The sequence below is a fragment of the Nannobrachium achirus genome (assembly GCF_963921795.1).
Source record: "Nannobrachium achirus genome assembly, chromosome: 18".
Taxonomy (NCBI): domain Eukaryota; kingdom Metazoa; phylum Chordata; class Actinopteri; order Myctophiformes; family Myctophidae; genus Nannobrachium; species Nannobrachium achirus.
Genome location: NC_137825.1, coordinates 17,254,120 through 17,276,191, shown reverse-complemented (window position 1 = coordinate 17,276,191; position 22,072 = coordinate 17,254,120). Strand labels below are relative to the sequence as shown.

At 42.7% G+C, this 22,072-nt stretch overlaps 1 protein-coding gene across 3 annotated transcripts in view; it reads right to left on the bottom strand.

The window, feature by feature from the left end:
- Positions 1-22,072, bottom strand: part of LOC308303436 (ATP-citrate synthase) — a 37,965-nt gene that overhangs the window by 2,048 nt on the left and 13,845 nt on the right. Inside the window, exons 7-29 of one of the 3 annotated variants that reach the window (XM_080747799.1) lie at positions 21,688-21,818; positions 20,775-20,893; positions 20,239-20,375; positions 19,964-20,025; positions 19,201-19,318; positions 17,444-17,598; positions 14,628-14,721; positions 14,259-14,315; positions 12,114-12,143; positions 9,782-9,923; positions 9,056-9,224; positions 8,698-8,802; positions 7,220-7,416; positions 6,676-6,757; positions 6,455-6,565; positions 5,837-5,964; positions 5,287-5,380; positions 4,183-4,337; positions 2,817-2,967; positions 1,801-1,944; positions 1,443-1,556; positions 832-914; positions 321-397 (exon numbers count right to left, since the gene is read on the bottom strand). In XM_080747799.1, coding sequence (XP_080603925.1) covers positions 321-397; positions 832-914; positions 1,443-1,556; positions 1,801-1,944; positions 2,817-2,967; positions 4,183-4,337; positions 5,287-5,380; positions 5,837-5,964; positions 6,455-6,565; positions 6,676-6,757; positions 7,220-7,416; positions 8,698-8,802; positions 9,056-9,224; positions 9,782-9,923; positions 12,114-12,143; positions 14,259-14,315; positions 14,628-14,721; positions 17,444-17,598; positions 19,201-19,318; positions 19,964-20,025; positions 20,239-20,375; positions 20,775-20,893; positions 21,688-21,818 — 2,655 coding nt within the window. The remainder of the gene's footprint in view (positions 1-320; positions 398-831; positions 915-1,442; positions 1,557-1,800; positions 1,945-2,816; positions 2,968-4,182; positions 4,338-5,286; positions 5,381-5,836; positions 5,965-6,454; positions 6,566-6,675; positions 6,758-7,219; positions 7,417-8,697; positions 8,803-9,055; positions 9,225-9,781; positions 9,924-12,113; positions 12,144-14,258; positions 14,316-14,627; positions 14,722-17,443; positions 17,599-19,200; positions 19,319-19,963; positions 20,026-20,238; positions 20,376-20,774; positions 20,894-21,687; positions 21,819-22,072) is intronic. The other 2 variants (XM_080747800.1, XM_080747801.1) reach the window with 2 other exon arrangements.

Here is a 22,072-nt window from a genome sequence, read left to right as displayed (position 1 = left end):
GGTTCTGGTTGGTTCATTACATCACTGGTTCTCAATCTTTTCCGGCCGCGACCCCCAAAATAATCATATTTTAACATGGGGATCCCCCCACCCTGACGAGCACTAAGAGTTGAGGCATTACATTTTGTCTAACACGGTTCTATTGTGAAAATAGCAGATCTACATGCTCACAACGCCTCGCGTTGCAAGGCGTTGTGAGCATGTAGAACGTCCATTTTCACAATTTCTGCCTCTAATATTTGACAATTTGGCCAATGTTTAATTTGTCATTTTAGAGGCATTAAAAAGTCAGGTAGGGACCTCCAATGATTTACACTCACCAATAAAGCCCATACTCCGGCCCAGGACGAAGATCCCATTCAGTGCACCAATCTCCACAAATTCATCTGCCTCATCCCTGGAGAAAAAATATATAATTTGATCATTCATCCAAGAAAAACAGTACCTGATTTGGGGAAAGATATCAAGCAAAATATGATACTGGCCTCTGAGAACTTCCAAAATGTAACAAAAACAATAAGATCACATCAGACATCAAAGCAAAAACATCTGGCCTTATGACACAAACACTAGATCTGTTTAAAGGTAAATGTTGTCCAGTGACCACAAATATTAGATTAAAGATGTCAGATGAAATAAGCAAATTTAACTAAACTGGGTGACTAAAATACAAGTAACAAATGTCAGTTAAAATTTCCCCAATATTGCCATATACCGGTAATCCTGAGATTCCTGACTATAAATTCTAAAAGCTTTGCCATGCTGAGATTGTGCTTGATGACCCCATACATCTGCACCTCGTCATCACAGGGCTGAATTCAGTGTTCTTACCGCGTGAAGCCACCACATGTTCTGAGTAGGTCCACAAACGCCACACCGATAAAACCATCTACGTTGAGGATCAGATTGGGTTTCTGGAAAGAAACGGGGTAAATCAAATAAAGTCATAACCTTTTGTATATGTTGAAATAATGTGTGGTTGACACAAAGGAACACCAGGACTTGTCTCACAGCACAGTTTGGGTACCAGTTAAAAGATACTGGTAAACCGGCACCTATAAATGTTTATCCCTTCAAGCACCTAAAGCACTGGGACGTATCGATTAATTACATTTACAGTAGGACTTATTTAAGTGACAAGGAGGGACCCACTTCCGTTTCGGAAGTGGGAGGCGGGATATTCGCTTTATTTTCGACCAAACCTTTTCTGCACTTCCAATGGACAGAATGTTAGGTGGAAGCACTTGAACATACTGGTAGACTAGGAATCACTGTATAGGACATGTGCATCAGACAAGATCTCAGACGGACAGGAGGACAGACCGATTTCAGAACTATAGACCCCCACACCAAACCTTTAGGTCCAGTGTTTTGCCAAATGAAAATAGGAAATCTACAAGCTCACAAGAGCAGATCGGCTAACGTCCTCGAGGATACAGTACCTTGGAGGTGGTGATCTTCTCCACATCCAGAGCGTAGTCTAACAGATGGGTGGCAGGGAAATGCTGCCTCACAAAGTCCTTAAGAATCTGCACTCGCATGTCAGGGTTGTTGATCTGAAAACACAACGCCACCACACATTAGGCCGGAACCACAGGAAACAAAACATACAGTACCTTAATCTTTTAGTACTTCTCCAAGCTCCTTTTTGACCAAATAATCAAATCCATCAATCTATAAGGAAAAACTAGTCTGCCTCTTGGTTTACTGGTCCACAACCATGACGTTGCATTTTGGACAACACTTGCACGAACATACTGCATCTTTCATTTCAATTAGTGTACATTGATTCACACTTACCGACTTGACCCTGTGACCGATGCCCATAATAAGCTTGCCGTCTTTTTTCATCTTGTTGACGAACTCCATTGGCAGCATGCCGCTGTCAAACGCCTTACTGAACTGCTTGGCTGCTGCGTCTAGAGCGCCGCCGAAACGATCCCCCTGAAACCAGGAAACAAAAAGGAGCTCCTTTATTGTGAGACAACATGAGCAATTCTGTGTCTTACCAACTAGAGTGTTAGCAAGAGTTGTTTTAAATGAATTAGTTCTATTGTACAAGAAGTGTTTCATTCAAAGATGGGAAGCCCAATCCTTTTTCATTTCTTTTTAAATCACAGCAAGCAATTATATTGTTTTACGCCCAATTTAGTCAGTATGCCAATGAATTCCTCGCACTGCTATTGTACTCTACTGGCTCACCTGCCAGTGAGGAGCCCCCACCGATAGTACAGAGCACCTCCATCCGATCAATGTTCCCCACTGACAGGCACTACCCCAACCCATAAGATTGTTTTTGTGTTTTCAGGTATTTAACCACTTGAGCCTTCATTACCTAATAAACTTGACCTTACACTCTGTACTTAGTCTGCTCTTTTTCACCTCTACACCAAACATATCTGCAGAAAATAGAAGAGGCTCTCAACGCCTCGCACTGCGAGGCGTTAAGAGCTAGTAGATCTGCATTTTTTGGCTAAAGTTCTCCTCAGAATAGGGATGCAAGGGTTCAAGTTGTTAATTTAAATCACAAAGATTTGGCGGCCCCCCTGTAGTAACTCTGAGGACCCCCTTGGGGTCCCGGACCCCCTGTTGAAGACCCTTGGTCTATACTATAGGCAAGCTGGATGCACCACGGTGAATTTTAACCGATAGACGTTGCCGTGGTGGGCACTGGGCAGGGACTTTACCCTTGCACCACCCGAGTGCTGCACGCTGCTCTTTCAACCACCGACATCACCACTACCACCCTACTCCAAACACGCATCCCTAGTGTGTGTGTGTGTGTGTGTGTGTGTCTGTATGTGTGTGACACTTACGATAGTGAGCAGGCCTGAGGTGAGGCTGGAGATGAGGTCCTTGCCAGCGCGGGCGCAGACGATTGTGTTGTGAGCCCCAGAGACAGCCGGCCCGTGGTCGGCAGTCACCATAAGACACATCTCAATGAACTGGCAGGCGTATTTAGGCAACCTGGAAATGAACACATTTTTTACTATCGTCTGTTGGCTGGCCTGGGACAGTCTATATGAGTGGTTCTCAAAGTGGGATCAGGGGATAGTTGGTGTTACCCCTGAAACTCTGGTTTGGTATGCACACACATACCAAACAGGGCGTCCTGGAAAAGAAAAGGTTTGAGAGCTCCTAGTCTACCTCACTTCTGTCCTCTGGAGAAAATTTGCAAATTTGAAAGAATAGAACAGCACTGGATCAGTGTGTTCTTGTTTTTTCTGAGTGTTCAGACTTGATTTCTTAACTTGCAAGTTCAAGTTTCAGACTAGAACACGTGAACCATAGTGTCACTACTATCAGAACATTCACCATAGAAAACAGTAAACTTCAATTATAGGCATTTGTATTTTTGTTATACATCTCTTCTATTATATTCTTCTAGGTGTCTGGTTACGTGCTGTTAAAACAGCCCAATTCACACACAATAAAGCTCAATAAAGTTGACCATATCTTTGTTGTGCACCATTTCCGATGCGTCTCAGATTCTGTAGGTAGCTTGTGGCTTGTGTGACAGTCTGTTCCGTATCAATGTCTCGCCTCTCCAGTGGCGTGATCCAGCCCGTCACAGAATGGCTGGATCACGCCACCATCTGATCCATGTCAAATCTTAAAGCTATACTGTGTAAGTTGCTCAACTAGTGGTCAGTAGCGTCCGCGTCTTTCGCCGCGGACCGGGCCTCACACCCCCGCGTCACCCCCGCGTCTGCCTCCACCTCGCCGAGATCTATCTTTAGAGGGGTCCCTGGTTCCTGTGCGTTCAGGCATTCCGGAGAAACGGAGTGTTTCACCCGAGTATAGATAGAGACACACAGGCGCCTACAAATATGGCCGCCCTATTGTGATAGCTAGCGACCCCACTTCAAGATGCGCTGTGATTGGCCGGCAGTGTATAACCCTCGCTGTGATTGGCCGGTAGTGTATGATGACGTAATTTTTGCGCGAAAACCGGACCCCGGTCAGGATCATAGAAAACATATAAAGAGAAGGCTTCAGAAGCTGAAAATAAAGGAGTGGGTGTTCTAAAACTTTAGCGATTTAAGAGTTAGGACAATTTTAAGATTTGTTTTATAAAAAAAGTTACATGGTACAACTTTAAGACAATGAGTTTGATAATGTTTACATCTGAAGCTTAGCTAGTATGACAGGTCAGTAGCTTGTGTGCCCAGTGCTGCCCACCTGCGCTGGAACCAGAGCAGACCCAGAACTCCTCCGATGCCCATCTCCTCTTTGAAGACCTCAGTGATGGGCATGCCAGCGTAGATGAGCTCCTGGCCTCGCTCGTCACAGATGCTGGTCATGAAGGACGCTGGCTTACGGATCAGACCCAGTTCCTGGGGAGCATGGACAACAAGCCAATATTAACACTTATGCCAATATATGTATAAGTGTATATATAGTCTAGTAAATATAGGGAAAGAATACACTCAGGTTGGACAAAATTTTATAATTTAGTTTTTCAACTGATTCTGACAGGAAATTAGGTCTACTAGCCAGGATAAAAAATCTACCATAATCTGCTCACTGCAAATAGTGGCCAAATCAAGTTGGGCTCCCATCGACTTTCTATACAGGAGGAAAATACCCAGAAAAAGAATCTGCTTTAAGTAGGATGTGAGGGGTCTAACTAGGGGTTTGACATGATGCTGAATCCATTGCAAGCATTTGTTTTGCACAAAAAACATTCCTTGGGCTAACAATGGCCCCCAGAAAATGATGGTTTAGTGATGAAAAGTGATGAGTCATCACTTTTCCACAGTTTTGTGGGCATTATATGGGGCCAATGAATGTTTTTGTGCAAAACAAATGCTTGCAATGGATTCAGCATCATGACAAACCCCTAGTTAGACCCCTCACATCCTACTTAAAGCAATTTATTTTCTGGGTATTTTCCTCCTGTATAGAAAGTCGATGGGAGCCCAACTTGATTTGGCCACTGTGGGTATTTGCAGTGAGCAGATCATGGTAGATTTTTTTATCCTGGCTAGTAGACCTAATTTCCTGTCAGAATCAGTTGAAAAACTAAATAATATTTTTTTTGTCCAACCTCAGCTTTATTTTTACTGGACTAATACTGCAAAAGAAAATTAATCAGGGACCAAAGTGTTCCCTTAATTTTTGGAGCAGTTTTCTCAAAATTAGCAGCCATAGTTTAATTGGTAGAGAGGTAACCATCTGGTAATTTGAAGGTCACCGGTTCATGTCCCGGTCTGTCCATCTAAGTGTCCCCGAGATAGAGACAAGAGAATCCTGTTACTGACCAACACTCAGTAGGTGTCTTACCCTGGCCCAGGAGTAGTCCATTGGAACTGTTGGGGGAGGAACTTCCTGAGCAGGAACAATGGTACCATTGGCCACCAGCTCATCATACACCGTCCTGTTCAAACACACATGTACAGTGTCAATGTCATGCCTCGCTCAAGGACAGTATGTAGTCACTATCGTGCAGAAACCATGCATCTCAGCTTTTTATGTTTTTCATAAATGAATGCCCAATTTTATACTTAAACTGTGTTTCAGCTACAAGCTCAGAATGCATCACAGTGAGTTGTGAGCTGAACTGGGATGTGAGCTTGCGGAGCCAACGTTTTCAATACTTCAATATTTAAAATGTAATTATATAACCAAGACAGACACCAAGTTGAGAGTGGCAAATTCTGTCTGCGGGTTTTATAAAGGTTTAACCAATATGAAGTCTGGTTTCATTCATATTTAACAGGAAATAATAACTACACAGAAGAAACGTTTTGGGCATAGAATGTTTCTACCCGACAAGGACGACATGCAGCTGCAGCCCAAACCATGTGATGTGACTGCATGCCAAATGTCTCACCTGATGACTTCGCCCAGCTCGTCAAAGCTCTTGGGTACATAGGCTCCGGCGTCCCTCAGGGCTTGGTTCTTGGCCACTGCCGTTTCAGAGGCCTGGTTGGCACAGGCACCTGCGTGGCCAAACTGAACCTACAGATGGCGCCATCGTGCCACATTTGACAAGGTTAGGTTCTAGAAATCTTAATCCTGTATTTTTAACACTCAAAATGTCCACAGGTAAACGCAGCCAAAGGTAATTACATTAATTGAGGGTGTGTTTCATTTAGACTTTTTTGTGTGCCATCGTGAGGTTATCCAATCCAATTTAGAGCACATTTAAAACAACAGTGTTGAACCAAAGTGCTGTACACTCACTGACAAAAAATACTAAAATACCAAGAGCAAAAATACAATACACAATAAACAGGACAACATATACACACATTGCCTCGTGGAAAAAGCAGCCTTTGCTCCTGTGCCAAGGAGTAAGAGTGAGTTTTCAGACGTGATTTAAACACAGGCAAGTTAACTGTACAGGAGATATCCACTCTGGCAAGTTCACACATAAATAAAACACACCCTCAATTAACAACGCTTTAATCAGTGAAAATGGCTGTGAGAAAAGGCCATATCCCCCTACCTCAGAAGTGAACATGGTGGCGCAGGTTCCTATGCACCAGCAGACCACAGGTTTGGTTATTGTGCCCTCTTTGATCCCCTGGCAAATCTTGTACTCCTCCGTGCCGCCAATCTGAATGCCAACACAATGACAGAGTCAAAACAGAATATCATCTCACATGGTGAGGTCAACTAAATGCACATGAGGTTACAGGTGACTTAAGGATGGAACCTCATCCCTACCTCTCCCAGCACGATGATCATCTTCACTCCTGGAGTGTCTTGGTAGCGAATGACGTGGTCCATGAAGGTGGAGCCTGGATACCTACAGAGTACAACCAAAGATGGTTCATTTATGAAGATCCCAATCCATATTGAAGGCACTAGAGGTGACATGGTACACAAATCCTACAAACGGTCTCCTAAGTGGGTACCGAACGTCCAATGTTTAATGGTAGGATACTACTAGATCCTGCAAGAGTGCTTCCCGTCTCCTAAAAAGGCACCCGACTACTTCATAGATACGGGCAGTAAACCGGAGATGGCAAGTCTTGTCATTTTGGTATTCGGTACAACCAACAGACAAGCTTAGAGAGGAATCACATGACACAATACATCTGCTAGCATATAGTCGCTGTCGGGCGGATCCTTATATGTCCAAAACCATTACTTTTCGGGAAATGTATATATTTTTTCCAATGTGGGGGGGGGGGGGGGGGGGGGGGGCGCTAGTATAAACCCCCGAGGGATCTCCAGTCAACAAAGTATAAGTGGATCAGATCCATACCTATCGCCTCCGATGGCCACGCCTTCGTAGACTCCGTCGGTGGTGCGTGAGATGATGTTGTTGAGCTCGTTGGACATGCCTCCGGAGCGGGACACGTACGCCACGCTGCCGGGACGGTACAGCTTGGACGCCAGGATATTGTCCAGCATGCCGCCCGTGTTGCCGATCTTGAAACAGCCTGGTTTAATGCCTCCCACCTGGGGGACACATGGTACACAAACAGATTTAAGACTGATAATAATTTTTTTCTTCCTTGCACATTTTATGCAATTTCCTTTGTGTATCAACGAATCGATTAACCACTTGCACAATATTGTTGAAAGGAAAACGGATAAGATAGTCGATCTACGAGCTCACAACACGGCGACATAGGCATTGTGAGCTCGAGGATTTTATTTTATTTTTTGCCTATAATGACATGCCCAAAATACGATTATTCTAAAACATTTTATAATCAAAACACTTTAACTAACATTTTGATAATCTGTTGGACCACTACAACAGCTTAGTGTCTGTGCTCGACATAGAGCTGTTGGCTGGTCATTTCTCATGGTGATGATTACATAAACATCATCTCCTTTTATAACCTAGCCCAAGATAAGATCAACCTTTATTGATATTGATGACTGAGGGAAATGCAGGTGTCATAGCAGCAATAGCAGTAAAATCAAACACAGGAGAGGTACAGGTAAGAGTAAGAGTCAACAACCAAGCCAAGATGACATACAATATCTATACTATAATTTTGCGAATGTCTGTCTGAGTGTCTGAAACAGCGTTTCTCCTCAGTGGCTGGAGCAATTGATCTGAAATCGCATCACCATAAGCATATGAACACACCTGACATAACTGTGAAGCCCGTTTGTCACTTTCACAAATCGTATGCTGTATATTAGCATTTTTATTAAACGAAACGGGTATTTCTTACATTGATGCTCCTACATATTATCATGCAAGCACCAGTTAAAGTTACTTTCCATCCCTCATATACTGTATGCACAGTGCACATCCCATAACCCACACACTGCACATCATTTTGGAGCTCATATCTTTGAACGGGTAAGGGCTAGTTATATTAAACTTCCCAATATAGAAGCATTTGAATTTACAGTCAAGATTCAATAAACCACCAGTATCTTCGAATCGCTTCCCCTTTTATCTGTGTTATTGTAGAAGTCTGATTGCAGTCAATAAAAGTCATGAAACAAAGAGGTACTTTGTCGAGTTGTGTAATTAAACATGACAGTATGGAGACATATCAAACATTGACCCGTTGTCCAATGGAGACATATCAAACATTGACCCGTTGTCCATAAACATCCTAACAACACCCTTATACAGACAAGCACTGCAATCGAGTCATCTTTCGATGGATGTCAGCGCCAATTCTGAGGTTCTTGTCAGCAAGCGACACTGTTGTGTGATGAAGTGTGCGGGTGGGTGGCATTACAGTATACTCTATTATTAAAGCAGTTTACCGTGGCAGGCCCGATGATGGTGACGCCCTTCTGATCAGCCAACTTGATCATCTTCCTGGTCTGGGCTTCGGGAATTCCCTCAGCTATGATGGCGATGGTGTGGATCTGAACACACAAATAAGACAGTAACACGATGAGGGACTATAGAGTAGAGGTTTTTGGTGCTGGATTGGAGCTGATTGTCTGCCTTTTAAAAAGGGAAACGTTAAGCAACCGAATCATTAAAATCCTTAAGGGTCCCACTCTCAAACCTAGGTACAGTGGGGTTTTCAGATTCACTTTATTGTCACTTGGATGTAATACGATGATAAAACCATGAAAAAACAACATTAAACACTCAAACATAATATGCATGTACCTGTGGATACTGCATGGTTTCCATGGTGCTGTCGAAGGCGGAGCGCAGCGAGGCGAAGCTGATGACCACGTCCACCTCGGGGTGCTTCTTCATGGCGTCGGCCATGCTCTTGTAGACCGGGATCAGGATTTCCTTGTGGCCCCAGTAGAACTTCTGCTTATGATCCCCGCTAAAGGAGACACACGGGCACAGGAAAGAAGGGTTGCTGACAAGCAAAAAGACAACAAATGGGAAAAAGGTTCAAATATTTCTGACCCCTTGTCTACTTCAGTGGTTCTCAACCTGACCCAGGGGGTGTCCCCGAATTATTTTGGGGGTCCCCAGATGATTAACTTAATGTGAAATATTGTCTTCTCACTCAACATGAAACAACCCAGCATTAAGTTTAAGTGTATGGAGGGTATCTGCACATTTCTAAAGTGACAATTTAAGGACTTTAATACCTCTAAAATGCCAAATTAATCATTGGCTAAATTGTCAAATATTAGAGGCAGAAATTGTGAAAATAGCCGATCGACATCAATGCGAGGCGTTGTGAGCATGTAGATCTGCTATTTTCACCGTATTATACAGTGCAGTATTATACAGTGCAGTGCCTCAACTCTTAGTGCTCGTCAGGGTGGGGGTCCTCAGTTGTCAAATATGAGTATTTTGGGGCCTGAAAAGGTTGAGAACCACTGGTCTACTTAGTCGAGGAGGAGGACATGTTGGAAGGAAGGAACCTACGTGAACGGGTACACCATGGCGGCCACCGAGGGTTCGTCGCGGGAGCACACGTAGTCGAAGTCCAGCATGCCCTGCACGGCGCGCGTCTGCATGCCCCACACGACGGACTTGGTGTGCCTGCTGAACAGCGTGGTGGCTTTGGCTGTGGGTGAGGAGGCGAGGTGGAACACGCGACACAAAGATCGGCAGAGAAGGAGAAAGCACAAAACAAAAACGAGAGAGGAACGGCTTAGTGTCGCAGGAGGAATGAAGGCGGTGATAAGCAGGAGGTGTGGGGGGAGGGAGGGAGGGAGGGGGGGAGGTACACAGGACGTGTTGATTTCGTCGACTAAAACTATGACAAAAAATGATTGTCGACTGGGTTTTTTTCACTGACGAAAACTAAATAAAAACTAAGCTGTGATGACTAAAACTAAGACTAAATATATTGACAATTTCATCAACAAAATAAAAACTAGACTAAAACGTTAGGGAGAGACTAGTGGAGAAGAAAGTAATTTTTTGTTTAATTGCTCTCAGGTGTTGCACGCTTAAAATAGCAGATCTACAAGCTCTGCTCACAACACGTCGCAGAGCGACGCGTTGTGAGCTTGTAGATCGGCTATTTTCAGCACGCAAACCAAGTGTAAAGTTATTACGATGCCATCAAGGCCTGCCAAAATACATTTAAGTTGACTAAATCAACTGTAGATTTAGTCGACTAAAATTAGACTAAAATTAAAACTTTTCAGGTGACTAAATTAAAACTAAATTACATTTTATTCAAAAGACTATGACTAAAACGTAAATCAAAAGTTGCTGTCAAAAACAACACAGGTAGACACACAGGGCACCGTTAAAGCAACAGCACTGAGGAAGAGGAGGGTCCCCACGTGGTTAAACAAATGGAAATCCCACTGGCAGTGGCTGGACAGAATAACTAAGGGACATGTTGGCTCAGGTTGTCATTTATACGTAAAAGAAATGTATATACATTTCCAATTTGCCTTCTGAGAAACTCACTTATTTGGATAAGCAAGGTATTTTTTCCCCTCAGCATTTACTTCAAATCTAAAAAGGACTTCTCCCAGCCTTCCTAAAGCCATGTGCTCCTAAAGAAAGATCAGATCTGTGTCTCGATATCAGAAGCCCCATAATAGCTGCCACCTAAACTATGGCAAGCACTTTAAAAAGAGTTAAAAATATTAAACTGTTAACTACATTCCATCTGTGTCTCGATATCAGAAGCCCCATAATAGCTGCCACCTAAACTATGGCAAGCACTTTAAAAAGAGTTAAAAATATTAAACTGTTAACTACATTCCAAAGCAGTTACGTTGCTGACATCACACCAAGCAGAATGACAAAGAACAGTGATTGTGCAATTCACGTGTCCTTTAAAGCAACATTAGAATCACACACGTGGCTGGATGATTGCAATTCTTTGAGACACAAATCAGCCGGGAGATAGGGAGGTGGAAACAACATAGCATTGCATTTGATTTTTTTCTGTCCTAGCTCAAAACTATGGTTATATATTGTAGCGCAGGGACCTGCAACAATCACCATTTTGTGATAAATTAAGTAAGGACATCCAAATATTTGTTTTTCCACGTCCCGACTCCCGGGCCATTAACAGGAGCTATATTCACGCAAAAAGCAAACTTTGTTTGCACCTCCAACACACTCAATTCCCTTCCCATATCATGTCATTGCTTCTAAAATAATTCCTTATAGAGGGTATGCGAGTGACATCATCATCATATTGAGGGAACGCCTACTGAGTGGCAAAAAACTACTTTCTGGCCTTGACAGCCCATACATCCAAACAGAAAAGTCCTATCTGAATAATCTGATTGCATTAAACAACGTTAAACTAACTTGATTTGCCATTCACTTTATGCATGCACATACCCTCTATTATCAGGTATCCTCAACAAGTTTGTAAAAAATGGACTAGAACACTGCTGCGCATATACTGACTGTCTCCCATATTAGCTCCTCTGCACTGGCTCTCACCTTACCTACAATGTAACCCCAGAACCTAAAATGATCCCTGGCAAATAAGCCAAATATGACTTAATACATGGACAAATTACATGATCAACTTGCGATGGGCATTGCCCCTATTGAGTGAAAACTATTTCTAAAATAAAATAAAAAATGTAAGGTGTTTTTAATTTGACATTTCATAAACAGAGGACAATTATAATGTATTAAGGCATATTTGGCTTATCCTTTTAAAGGCAGGGATACTGTTTGCCCCTGCCAGAGCTCTGTGCAGGTGAGTCACATCAATGCAGCAGACACAAACAAAAGGAGGAGAGAGGAGGTCCATCACACCCTTCCCTACCTCCACTGTGGCCTGCCGGCGTTTGTGCTTCTGCAACCCCGCAGGATGGAAACACAAACATGACAAAGAATAGTCAAAACACAAAAGCAAAGAATATACAACAAAAGAAAAAATGATGAGTACATCATGAGCTTGTCAGACCAGACTTTAATGTATTCATTGATCTGTTGTGTGCTTCTAATACAGTTTGCCATCAATCATCACTGGGAGCAAATAAACATGCATTAAGCAACCTTAAATGCATAAGCGCTTATCAGTGCAATGTGGAATACGAGTTATTGTTAATTATTCCACAACAATGGCAAAAGCAAAGTCTGCATTCTCAACTCTGTCTAGCGGGACTAATAAAAAGCAGTAGTAACATTATCTGCACTATAGATAATTTAATGTACACATTTAGATAAGAACATTGTTCTGCCATTGAATTTTAGGCCTAAGGTGTACTGAGAATGATGTACTAAGATATACTGTATACACAGCATGTCATGAAACCATTAGAACAATCTTCGATTCATTGACAAATGAAAAATTATCGTTAGCGACCCTCATGTCACAGATTAAACTGATGACCCTGACCACAAGGCGTCAAGGGAATGACACCCCGTACATTCAGTAGATGACCCACTCCATCACCCTCCCACTTAGATCAGCTAAAGTCTGTCCCTCCCGCGACCTGGCGTTTCCCAACGAACCTAAGCACAACGGTGGGGGCCAGTGGTGGGCAAGGAGGTAGGGAGCGCTTCGCTGTGTTCACTTGGACCGTGAAAGTCGGGGGATGAATATTTACCATTCTGTCCATAACGGCACGTAACTCGGTAACGGCGCTGAGTCGGCTCATGCGACCGTCGCCTGAGACGGCGTGCCTCTGTCGTCATCACCGAAAACGAGCGCTCCTTTCCCTTGCAGCCCCCCGTGCCCCCACCATCACGCTTAGGATCATTGGGAAAAACGTGGACGCGTCCCTCCCATCCCCAGGACACCCTGGCCAACACTGTACATATCCTCTTGTCTAGACTCTTCTTCCTCCTGGCTCAGTCAGCACTGCAGACTCACTCCTCATTATCCACTGCAGTTTGAAAACTGACCTCTTCAGACTCCATCTCATCACCTAGCAACACTAATCATTCCTTGATTCCTCATCTTCTTTTTGATAAATGCTGCTTTTTAGTATGCATCTTGGTTACTTATTCACTTAGTCATTTAGCAAAAGATTTAGGTCAAGTGACAGTATGTCCAAGAATGATATTTGACATGGTATCCTTGTTACTTTGCACAGCATTATTTTCTTAGCGCTCTACTGATGCAACCATTTACCCTTCTGTTTGTTGACCTCATGCCATTTACTCTGATCTTGCACATACTGTATAAGTCGCTCTGGATAAGAGTATCTGCTAAATAAGTGCCCAATGAAATAAAATGGAAACAACAAACTGCTACAGGTGACAACTCGTAGCATGTCTAAAGGTTGTGACATGAAGGCTGATGACAATGATTTTTCAGTGTAGTTTCCTCTTTCAACCTGGGTCGTTTCCTTCAAGCCAATCTGTTATGATAACAGTGCCATTTCTTTTAGTGTAGAGCTTGATATAATATTGCCATACAACAGGGCTCAATCTAGGCTAGCCTTAATCACACCAACACCTTAAGTAAGCCTCCAAAAGTGCAATTGTGTTAATTTGTGAGATTATAAAAGTGAGGTTATGATCTGACATTGGAAATGGTAAATTTTGCATTTAACCGCTGTGTGGAACAGAGCGTTCTACACCAAATGAATAGTTTTTTCCAAGAACAGGAAAATATGACCCGGGTTGAATTTTTATTTGAACAAAATCAGCACTGGTAAGATGATGCAGAGATGCAAATTTATCAAGCTTCCCCGCAACGCACAAACACACACACAGACCCCTTTCTACACAGTAAATGTATTAATTTAAACATCTCAAACACTGAGAAGCAAATAGACCCGTACCGTACAGGTCCATTTGCTTACATTTGAACACTCAAGAGTTAAATTAATTTGGCATTTGACTGTGCAGCTCGTGTGGGGGCAGTGAGGGAGGGCAAACCAAACCAGGACAACGGGGGGGGGGTGATGGCACAGGGATCTACAGTGCAGGTGTGACCACAACACACCCTCCAACTTACCTGCCCAGTTCCCTGTGACCACATTCTTCAGGGGCCACAGTATAGAATGTAGAGAATCTTTGGGAGGTGTGAGAAAAAAAATAAAACAAAACACAAATAAATAAATAAAAACGAGAGTCGGGGAGAGGTGGAGGGGGTGCAAGTGCAGAGCGAAAACGAGGGCAGGAGGAGTGGGGCGGAGAGAGAGCAGTGACAGAAACGGCAGGAGGGAGAGGTCAAGAGAGAGAGAAAGAACGAGGACAAGGAGAACAGGAGCGAAGGAGGAGCAGAGAGTGAAGGAGGAGGAGGAGACGACGTGTGTGGTTAAGTAAAAGAAAAACGTAAGGAGCGTCTGATACGACAACGTTAAGGTCAGAGGTGTAGGTTTACCTGGTGGGACGCCTGCTTTGCACTTCTTGGGCGGAGTGACGTCATTGACCGTTTTGTGTTCTGAAAACGATGCCGTTCTGGTAGGAGCCGGAGTCTGAGAGAGAGAGAGTGAGAGAGCGAGCGAGAAGATATGAGGGAGAGATGCAGAGAAAGATGTAGGAACAAGATGAGAAAGTGAGAGAGAAACGGAGATGCAGAGAGAAAGAAGCAGAAAGAGAGCAGCAGAGTGTGAGATAGAATTTTAACAACTACACATTCAAGAATTGAATTCGGTAAAATCATCTTCTAGCCGCTCCCTTCAGGGGTCGCAACAGCGAATCATTTGCATCGATCCTCTGCCTACTCTTCTCTCACCAACTAACGTTATGTCCTAACGTTATGTCCTTGACTCCTTTCACTACATTGATAAATCTCCTTTATGGCAGGGGTCTTCCATCGTTTTCAGGCCAAGGACCCCTTTGCAGAGAGAGAGAGATGAAGCAGGGACCCACACTATATATTGTAGACAATTGTGTTGCATATTAAAAATGTTCATAGATTTCTTTTGACAGCGCAGACTTCAGCAATGTCATCATGGATTAATGTGTATTTTCCACATTTAACCACTTGAACCGTCAACACTTCTTTTCCCTCTACACCAAACCTCTTTGCCACAAATAGCAGAGGCCTCCTGCCTTGCAGTTCCAACCTCAGCATTCTTCAACCAATATACAGTACTCAATAATGCTTCTCTGTACACTCAGTCTGGGCTCTCTGGCTTTAACGGCAAAACATCTAACATGCACTGTCCCTCTGAAGTACTCGTTCCTGATCCTATCCATTCTCCTTACTCCCAGAGAGAACCTCCTCAACATTTGTCTCTGCCATCTCCAGCTCTGCTTTTTCCTCAGTGTGACCAACAACATAGCAGGTCTCCCCACAGTCTTGTACTAGCTACCGTATATTAAGTTCAAGACATTTATCTTTTACCCTAAACTGTTTGAGCCTTGCTTTAGCTCATTTAACAAATTACATTTACCATACTTCTGGCATCCCCATCTGATCAGTTCTGGGATTATACAGTATGAGAAACAAAAAAGCAACAATCTTTTATCATGTCAGAACTTTTCATGTGTCTAGCATCAGTAGCATGTGACATCTAAGGCAAAAATAGAAACATGAAATACAACTGCAGTATATTCTCAGCCAAGCAAGTGTTGGTACAACAGCAGCACTGTGTCAACAATGTGATCTAATGAAGAGAGCACAGGCTGTTCTGGAACTCTCCGTCCTTATAGAGCATCGCAGCGGAAGTGGATTCCTGGGGTCACTTAATATTCCCCATTCATTTTCGCCATAGACTTTTACAAAAATATTTATAACAATTATGTTAAGCCTCGAACCAAGCCATCCAGGATGGAGGTGAATCATGATCATATAACCTTTTTTTCTATGAAAAGAACATTTTGAAAATCGCTAAACAAAGGGTAGTTATTAAATGTAGTATATCAAATAATGTAATATTAAAATATGTTTTCACATAGGATCAAAGGTTATATGATCATGATTCACCTCCATCCTGGATGGCTTGGTTCGAGGCTTAACATAATTATTATAAATATTTTTGTAAAAGTCTATGGCGAAAATGAATGGGGAATATTAAGTGACCCCAGGAATCAACTTCCGCTGCGACGCTCTATTAGGGCTGTCAAAATTGGCATTTGAATATTAATTCTAAAAGAAAGCCACCTGTTTGACCTGTTTGAATTTTTGAAAAGGAATACTTTTTTTATTATATAATTTTGAAAGGAATATATATTTTTAATTATAAAATATTGTACACTGTAGTGTAAATCATTTAAAAAACAGAGACCTCTATCTGCGTTGTGGTTGGTGATGAGTGAGATCATATGCTTCCTAGTACTGTACAATTTATTCTATATCCTCACTTTATGTTTTAGGTAAGTTTAGGAAATATAACGGGCCCGGCTGATAAAAAAAAGGGGGGGTTGGTAATATAATGGTTGTTTAAAATAAAACAATGGCACACAATAATTTTGTGACAAGGAAGTTTTAACCCAAGTGATAATTCCTAAAGGGCTTTTTAGATCCCTCTGAGAGGCACATTTCCGTTTTGGTTGTAAACCGTCTGCCATCATTACCACATAGAATTCCCGTCTCAGTTTGACCCACAAATTATCATTTTAAATCAATTTAAATCAATCCTTAGCGACCTTGTGTGACACCAGTGTTGTGTGTGCATTCAGTACAGCTGATCTCGCAATGCCTGCTGCTGTGCAAGATTACATTTCTTTAACCGAACCATAATTTTTACATTTGAACGTTCCTTAATTGTTTAGTATTTGTCAAATATCCATTGACAGCCCTAGTTCTTATGGTACCTGTGTTGTTGCTTTAAGGGGACCAAGGGGACAAACCTTTCACACTATTGTAGTGGACAGGCATTGTACTGTATACTGTATGTATGGACATTTTGTTTTCAAATTAACATACCAACAATGCTAATGCATTGTTTCACCAAATTCGTATGTATAGGCCTAACGATCATATTCCATTCTTTGATTTATTTGTATTCTTTAACATTTAATCTAGTTCACATACTGTAGTCCTGTGATCTGCTGAATCCTTCTTGTGTTTAATTTAACGCAGAAGAGTGTACAAATCATGAAACCAAATGGACCCTTAAAAAAGGTTCATTTGGTTCCACTTGCAAAGGATTTTACTGAGAGAGAGTGGTTATCCTAAGGCCCATGACTGACAGAACATGGCTGCGTGATCAGTCACGGTATTTGAATACACCGTAACATTTACGTTACCATGGCATTGTTACTGGCATTGAGGAGGAAGTTAGCGGTGTGGGCGTCCATGGGGGGCTGGTTAGGGATGGGCTTGTGGCCCAGGGCCATGCCCACGATGGCCGTCATGTGCGTTTCCGTACCGAACACGTGGATGGGGATGCCCGTGGTTTTTCCTGCAGAGTGGGAAGAACGATCAGTGAGAAAGAGACCTCATTGACACTGTATATCAGGGTTCCCCAATAGGTGGCCCGCGGGGGGCTACTGTCTGGCCCTCACCAACCCCAGTAATAATGGTGGTATAAGAGCAGCAACAACACTAGTATATCGTCATTGTTGGGTGGAAACCTCGTATCTCAAAATGTCTACCTTCTTTCACAAAGTAAAGCCCTGCTTCATCATACGAGACCGTAGCACAAAAGTAGTACAAGCAAACCGTGAGGCGTTGTGTGCTTGTAGATCGGCTGTTTTCACTAGTTTAAATCGTTTTTAAAATGATAAATGCAAAACTAACGGTTTTGGACATACAAGATTTTCACCCAACAACGACGATATCTGAACTGGCACTGGAGTAGCGGGAACGCCACCGTCGCCCCCTGCAATGTTGTGGCCCCCATCATTCAGCCCTTGGGGAAAACTAATCGGGGTATCCTGCTGTATATAAATGTAGATGATCGCATCGGCCGCTTCGGTCATTTGAGACATAATGGCAGGGGCAAGCCGTGCTTCCTAATATGCATGTACTGTATGCCCCGTGCATGTCCACTGCGGGAGGCGTTCTCTCCCCTATCAAAACAGTCATTAAATCGCTGCATTGTCAATGGATGTTCAAGTTCTAAACACAGATATATAATAATATAGGACGGATACTTGGTTTTAATACCAAAACACCCCAACTTATGTAGATAGTAACAGTAATGGCTATAAAACAAAGGTTTTTGTCTGAGTTACTTCTCGGACGTGGGCATATTTCTTGCAGTGGAGTTATGTTTCCACCCCTGCCAATAATGCAGCAAAAAATGTTGAGGTATGTTCCATTGGCCAATGAGGAGTCTACATATACAGGTATTACATCTATGGCCTCAACGCCTTCCACTAGGAAAACAAATCAACAGCCTGCTGTATGGTTCACATTGTTGAAATGCACAGAATTCCAAAATCAACATTCTTTCTAGGAATAAAAGAAGCATTGTGAAGTCATTCTGTATAGACAGTTAGCTGTCATCAACAACAAACCACAACTTGAAACAAAATGGTGTTGCCTCACAAATTTGAACAGCAATCTTTACAAAGCAGTCATTCATTCTCATTAAAACCAGCGTGAACCATACTTGACAATTGTTAACCAATGGCCCACATTTCTATTCAAACCTTGCTTATCAAGTCTACCCGCACTGGAAATCACAGCTGCAAAAATAACAACCTCTGCCAAGTCGGCCATCCCCACCCATGACCGAGGACCCTTTAAAATTGCATTTAAAACTAAATGTGAGAAGCCAGAGGGATAAACCCTGTATATACTTGAACGGTGTTGTCTGGTGTCTACTTGACCTCCTTTCCCCCCCTTCTATTGCTGGGGAAATGGCCCATTTTCAAGCTCACAACACAAGTTAACAGAATGTGTTTTGAGCTTGTAGATCTGCCATTTTCGCAGAACGTGTCTGTTGCCATGCATTCAATTATACTCCACCCAATTCTCTCCCTACCTCTCTAAATAAAAACGTTAAAGGGGAGTGCACAGTTCTGTGATAGGGTGTCAGCGCCCCCGGTTTACTCACCCACTTCCCCCATCACCCTGAGACCCTCCTGGTAGTTTGGTCCACCACGCCGGACAAAGATGGTGACCTCGTGCTCTTTTAGAGGGCCCTGGTAGTCTTTGATGGCCCTGACGATGCCCTGCACATACACGCACACACACAGAAAGGACAACGGTTATGTGGGGAAGGCATTTCGCTTTGCTAAAACACCCTACGCCATTCTCTGTAAACGCAGTGGACTTTGCATCATTGCTAAATTAGGCATGCACCGATATATTGGTGTCGGTATATGGTTGCCATCGGCATATCAGCAAATAGGTTGACATTCACCGGTGGCAATCGCAGATGTTTATCTGTTGTTGCATACATTTTGCATTGGCTATGTTTGGGTGTTGGTCATCTGCAGCCTACCAAGCTGCAGATTGGGAACAGTTATTTGTTTCTTTGGCACAAAAGTGGGAATACATAACACCAAAAGCGAAAAAAAAAAAAAAAAAAAAAAAAACATAGCTCTTGCCAAAATTGATCATTTAAACATCGTGTTGGCCCAGAATTGGCATATCGGTGTATCCCAGATTTTACTCTCCCATACAACAATGGCTTGTCCTAGTCAGTACTACAACAACAGCTTGTCCTAGTCTGTACTAGAATTCAAATCACCATAAAATAATACCTTATACCATTTCAAGCAGTTCATTGCAAGGTATAATCTGACTGTACTGCCTCTTGTTTCTTCAGGAGTATACATGTATATTCAGTGAATAAACCTGTCATTAATTCTCACCTTGAATGTAGCTGCTACGTTGGTGAAGTTTGCGATGCTTCCACCGATGATCAGTACCTTGCCTGTGGGATGGGAGGGGCAGAGAGAGAAAGGTTGGCTTGGTGAGAGCAAGTCCACATCCAGTGTATTTTCACACCACAGCACAAAGTGTGGAAAAGGGAATATAGCATCATGAGCTGTGACTTTCAGCAGACATACATTCTATGGTCAGAGTTTTCCCTCACATGCTGAAAGACAGCCAATATTAGCAATCCAATTCATCCATCAATGCCCACCTTCTGGGTGCTTCTCGCGGGTCATGAGAGAGAGGATGGTCTTGGCGTAGTCGTAGGTCTGCTGCTCGCTGGGTGCTCCAGAATACTCTCCGTAGTTGGCCAGCTCATCCACCCCACCCAGGTCACAGATGGTGTCACTGAGGGACAAGCAACAAATTAACCGTCAAGCAGGGGCGGGCCAAAATATTCTTTACCAAATACCTTGAGCTAGAAGACGATCATGTCGTATGGTGATAATTAATTTTCTTTTTCTTTTTTACAGCCAATTTACAAGCTTGACACGTTGTGATGGCTATTGTAGATCTGCTTTTTAGTATAAAAGAGGGCTTTAGTGATTCAAATGACAACAATATCACAGTAACCAAAATCCCAGACAATTTCTAGACTCATAGCAATGTTGATAGATTATCGATATCGATATATTGCCTAGGGCCCTAGGCCAACCAGAACATGTCCCACTTCATTACAGTAAAATCCACAGTGTCAATTCTATAATTTGTAAATCACGAAGTGGAGTGTTGTCCCACCCTGCCTACCTGTAGACCACCGAGGCACCACCTCCTGCCACCATGGTCCAGATTCTGCCCCGAGGGTTCAGCAGGGTCAGCTTCAGGCTGGCACCGCTCTTGGCATCCAGGTCAGCTATGTAGGCCTCCTAAAACGTAACAACACAAACAGGTTAACACTGTGCTTGCTACACAATCAGTGAAGTTTTTAGGTGTGCGTCTCGCACCAATGATGCATTCTATTCCAAAAAGAAGCAATAAACTAACAATAAAACACATATCTGCAGAAGAACCAACTTTTTATTTTAGCGTCTGCTGCGCCAAACTGGTTTACACCACGTTACCCAGACAAACCAGTTTAGGTCATGGTATAAAATAAAACACAACACGAACAGGTGTACACAGCGCTACGTAATCTTCCATTGTTATGACCAAAGTGGTGAAGTGCCTTCCAATTACCAACAAAACAAACCACCCATAACTGTAAATGTTTGGCTGCTGGCCTGCTGCCAATGTAATTTGCAAGAAAGAAATGTATAGAATAAACATTCCTATTCATATCAACACTGTGTCAAACATGGGAGAGGAAGCAAAGTAGATGACTGAATGTATGTTTGTTCTCATGATCCACTTAATTTATGTTTTATTGCAACATTTTATAATGTTCACTTTCAAGTGAAAGATGGCCATAAGGTAAAATAAAATACAGTTACTCTACCCACATGTCTTACACAAATTATTGCCTTCATTAAGAGACAAACTATATAGTCAAGTGGTTAGGATGCGTACTACATAGGCTCCAATGTCTGACAGCAAGTCTCTGGTTCGACTTCTGGACCAGGTGGACAACTTGTCCCCCCCACCCGTTTACTGTATACAGTATCTACACTATCACCATCAATAAAACAACTAAAATACTAAAACTAAAGTCAATGCGTCTTACCTCTGGGTAGGCCTCTCTGCCAAAGGGTGGAGGGAAGTTCACATCACCCCATTTGGCCTTGCAGATGTAATCTGCCGTGGCATCAATCTTAGCTGCCATGTCTAGAACATACACGCCTTCTTGGGTGACCACTGGTGACAAAAAGGAACAAAGTGCCGTTAATAACTCACTACATAAAATACATAAATAATAATAATTAACTCCAAGAGTTTACAAAGTGTACGCTCTTTGAGTTAAATGAATCATGAGGATTTACGGTGTATCTACAAGACATTATGGCTTGAGCATTTAATCATTATGTTCTAGTCAAAACAAACAGGAAGGAAATAAGGATGGTAGAAGGCTGTTGCTCACTTCCCCCAAAAGGGATCAATAAATCAATAAT